Source organism: Argiope bruennichi, chromosome 9 (genome assembly GCF_947563725.1).
Source record: "Argiope bruennichi chromosome 9, qqArgBrue1.1, whole genome shotgun sequence".
Classification (NCBI taxonomy): domain Eukaryota; kingdom Metazoa; phylum Arthropoda; class Arachnida; order Araneae; family Araneidae; genus Argiope; species Argiope bruennichi.
The window spans coordinates 33,207,438-33,212,113 of NC_079159.1; the positions used below are offsets into that span (position 1 = coordinate 33,207,438).

At 30.6% G+C, this 4,676-nt stretch overlaps 1 protein-coding gene across 1 annotated transcript; it reads left to right on the top strand.

The window, feature by feature from the left end:
- Nucleotides 1–2,646: 2,646 nt before the first annotated feature.
- On the top strand, nucleotides 2,647–3,582 carry LOC129984914 (speckle-type POZ protein-like). The gene has a single exon (XM_056094864.1). It carries the CDS (start codon nucleotides 2,647–2,649, stop codon nucleotides 3,580–3,582), a length of 936 nt encoding a protein of 311 aa, XP_055950839.1.
- The last annotated feature ends 1,094 nt before the right edge of the window (nucleotides 3,583–4,676 follow it).

Here is a 4,676-nt window from a genome sequence, read left to right on the forward strand (position 1 = left end):
AGTTCTTCAATGAATTTCTTAGTTTCTACATTTTCACTGTAAGATTGTGAAGTTTGTGAGGAATTTTTTTCTCCAGTTGAAGCTTTTTACATTTCGAGACTGTGCGCCAAACTTAAGTCTCCAGCTGATGTCAAAGCAATCTTATTACCAGAATTACTTTGGAGGCAAGAAAACAGATCTACTTGTGATTATTGAAATTTAGTATTCTTTTTTTCTTTCCTGCTTATTTTTTGACAATAATAACCCACAGGAGTATTTTTTTTGGCATGTACATGATTAGATATATCAATATTAAACATTTAGCAATTACAGTTAGCAACTTTCTCTAGTTATTCTAGCCGCTTATAAATCATATAGATTGTTCATTTCCTCTTGTTTTGGAAAATAGTATACAACAAAAACAAAACATAAAGTCTTGTATTTTTGAATAAATTAACCAGCTGCGAAGCTGGGTTTCATTATTTGGTATTTTTTAAAGCAATGCGTAGTGGAAAATGATCTTGAACATTCTTAGCAAAAACTCCTTTGTGTTGTACAGGTTCGGTTTTAATGCAAACGATTCCAAACTTATCGGTTATAATATTTGGTCATAAACCTGGATCACTTATATTCACTTGACCATAACTATTATTGTCATTATTTTCTGATTCTATCATATTTCTATAAACATACAATTCTTCAACAAATTTCAGTTTACTCATTTTTATTGTAGAATTGTGTAATTTGTTTAGTTGAAGCTTGAATTGTAATTTCTGAAGTCAAAGAAACTTCATTTCCAGAATTACTTCAGAGACAAGAAGACAAACCTAATCATGATTTCTTAAACGTTTGCTTTTCTTCATTTTTATTTCTTGTTAATTTTCTTTTCTGGAACCTACAGGAATATTTCCTTGGCTTGGGCATGATTAGATCTAACAATATTAAACATTTTACAGTATGAATTTTCAAAATGTTATGTGAAGCTTAGTCGGTGAAGTAAATGACCGTAAATCTACTTACCTTATGTTTATAATATTTTGTACACTTGCACTAGACTGTAATATATCTGTAAACTTTACATATTTCACAAACCTATCGATCTTTCTAATTAAATTTCTTCCTCTTTTTTTCCATCCCTCTATTATTGTGCGGAACATTATTTTAGTTTTTGATCGTCTTGAAGCCCTCTCAATCGCGGACCCTGGTGCATGGCATCCGCCGCAACCCCTAGATGGTAGATGGTAAAGTAACTGCACACAAGTAACATTGTAAATGGATCTGGAGTTTTTCTAGGGTTCTCACACGGTAGTTGCTGATACGTAAAAAACAGGGGTTCCAGGAGGAGGATATTTTTGCCCTTGATAATATGAACGAGATCACATTGGAACACTAAATTACGGATAAAACATTAACATGATAAGTTAAAAATGTGTGGAAATTTAAAACTAAATTGACCTGATATTAAAAGAGGGGCCTTATAATGTGTTGATTAGGGCTGCTATACACTTAAATCCATCAATACTAGTAATATTCTATTCCATGGGTAAAATATAATAAAAATTCTTTCTTCTACTTCAAAAAAAGACGATTTTAAAAATTATGGTGTATATATATATTTACCAAACCTGTTTATCCATTTTTTGTGTGCAGATCCTACAAGCTGAAAAATATAAAAATAATTGCCATCCAAACGAGTTCATCCAGCGGACATTTCGATCGAAAAAAAAAGTTTACGTATAGCAACGATAAAAAGAAAAAATAAAATTAAAAAAAAGTGAGAAGTATACTTCTGAAAGGAAATGAAATGAACTGTCAGTTTTTAATTTATTAAGGAGCTTCTCTCTTCACGAAAAAGATTCATAAGAAATAAAATAATATATGATGCTGCTTTATTTGATCCATCTGATAGACTGCGTGTGTTGTATAAACACGCAGTTTCGTAGTATCAACAAGTAGTTCGTAGTTCAAGGATACGCACTAATTTATGATCAATATTAAAACCTTACAAGCGTCAACCACTTGGTTAGACGCTGAAGTGCTGAGTATGCGAATAGTTGTTTCTGTGCGGCGGCGAATAGAAACGAGGTAAACTGTGTTCCTATCGGAAAGTTATAAATATTTCCTTTTGGTGGGGAAGAAGTATAAAAAATGGCAACATCTGAAATCTATCCAGAAGATGAATGCCACTTGGATGTATATTGGAAAATTAAAAATTTCAGTTATTGTATCGACGATATTTGATCACCCGAATTCAATGTATGTGGATGCAAGTGTTATTTAAAATTGCTACATAAATGTACTGACTTTGAATGTGAAATTTTAAATTTTAATGATTATTCGGAAGTTACTTTCACAAAAACGCAAATATCTTTCCAAACAACGGACTCTTCAGAGGAGGAATTTGTTTCAGATTCTAAATTGGTAGTATCAAAGGATGTCATATTTGGAAATCGACGAAGTGCATTTCTTCCAGGAGATACTCTAACCATTCGATTTCGATCAACAACCAGTTCTGAGAAAGGAAGTTTTTTTATGTGCTCCCAAATCGTAGTGAAACGCAAATACTTTTTACTTAACTTTAACACCCACGACGAATATGGTTCTGAATTACAGAAATGCATAGAAAAGTCTGAGCTTTACGGTAGGATACAGCTGAATCTCATATTTATGGATGGAATCGATTCTGCTGAGCAATTCCATATTGAAATTTCTAGAACAGGTGGCAGAAAGTGCCTTTGCGTTCTCAAAGTCTCCGTATTAGACGTGGAAGGGAAGGCTTTGAATGAAGTTAGTGACAATTTCGTTTTTAAGCAGAAAGGTTATGAACAAACCAGAGTGTTTCCTTCAATTATCAAGACACTCCAATGGCTTGAATGTAAAAACCTGCTGTTATCAAAAACGTTACCTTTAAAATGCTATCTGGCCTTATCACTTGGGAGAGTTTTAGATGAATCTTCTAATATTAGCTATTGTGAAAATGCTAGACCTTTGATGAAAGAATCTGAAGATCTTTCGATAACATTTAAAGAAAAAAATGAACCAGTTTCTGCTACAGTGTTACAAGCTGATTTGAAATGCATACTGGATACTGGAACACTTTTTGATGTGAGTCTTCAAATTGATACCGAGTTTATTCAAGCCCATAAGATAATTCTGAGTGCCAGATCACCCGTGTTCAAGGCAATGTTCATGAAAGACATGAAAGAAAACATCAGCAATGTTGTCGTCATTGAAGATTTGGACGTGGACACCTTGCGTAAACTACTTCTATATATGTACACAGATACCATATTTGATGACCATTGGGAAAATATCAAAAAACTGTATTTTGCTGCAGACAAGTATGAAATACCCAGCTTGAAAAAGAAATGTGTGTATATCTTGAAAACTAACCTTACCGTTTCCAATGTGTGTGAAGCTGTATGTCTAGCCGATTTGCATCAAGATGGTGATTTGAAGACAGCAACGCTCGATTTCATTTCCGAGCACGATTTCGCAGTTTTTGCTTCAGAGGCATGGAAGGAATTAGAAAATAACAACTCTTCTTTAGCATTTCGAATCGTGCATGAAATACATCGTAACATTAGAATGAGATTGGCGTAAAGTGAATGTTTTTTTATTTGCGGATTATCAGCTGTTGAAACTTAATAAAATTCCTACTTATTTTATTTTTGATATATGAAGGGTTCTTATAGCCTTATGCGGTATAATTTAAAACTAATTTTGTCTTGAAACAGCTAATTGTAGTGTAATATTTTGATATTTTGTTTGAATAATTGGTTATCGCATTTTTTAAATTTCTTTTTATATTTTATATGTAATTTTTAAATCGTATTCTTTTTTTATTATTATTAACTATTATTTTTATTATTTACATTATTATTTCATTATGCACTTTGATTCTGTTAATTTTATTCTGATTTTGAATATAATAATTTTTTGTCATTCATCATTTTTCTGTGAGTTGCGTAGAAAAGTACAGTGTTTTCAAATTTCTTACATGTGTTATTATTTTTTTAAAAATTTTTTTTCTATCCTCTCCAAAATTCAAAATATTGAGCTTTTTAAAACCAAGAAAAAAAAATTCAGTTTTTAAGTAATGCTGTATATGTCAATTTAATTTAGATTCGCCTTTATTATAATTAGAAATATATTTTGTTTGTTTTTTTATTAGTAAATGTATTATGAGGTATATATTTTTGAATCACTCCATAGAGCTGATACATTACTCCATAGAGCTATTTCAACTCTATGAATTACTCTTTTTTCAATTTATTTTTATTATAATTAGAAATATATATTTTTGTTTTTTTATTAATAAATGTATCATTTGATGTATTTTTTTATTGCTTTCTTTTGCAATTTATTTTTATTATAATTAGAATTATATATCTTTGTTTTTTATTAATAAATGTATTATGTGGTGTATTTTTTGGAATTTCTTTTGCAATTTATTTCTATTATAAATAGAAATATTTTTTTGTTTTTTATTGATAAATGTATTATGTGGTGTATTTTTTTGAATTACTTTCTTTTGCAATTTATTTTTATTATAATTAGAAATGGTTCTACTGTAGATTTTGGTGCCCCTCCGATTGGCGATCAATTTCAGCAATGAAGCACTACTTCTGGTTTCCATAATGTTTTATTTTCATTGACCTTACTTTGGGTTACCGACAGAAAATCCCTTTGGCGCC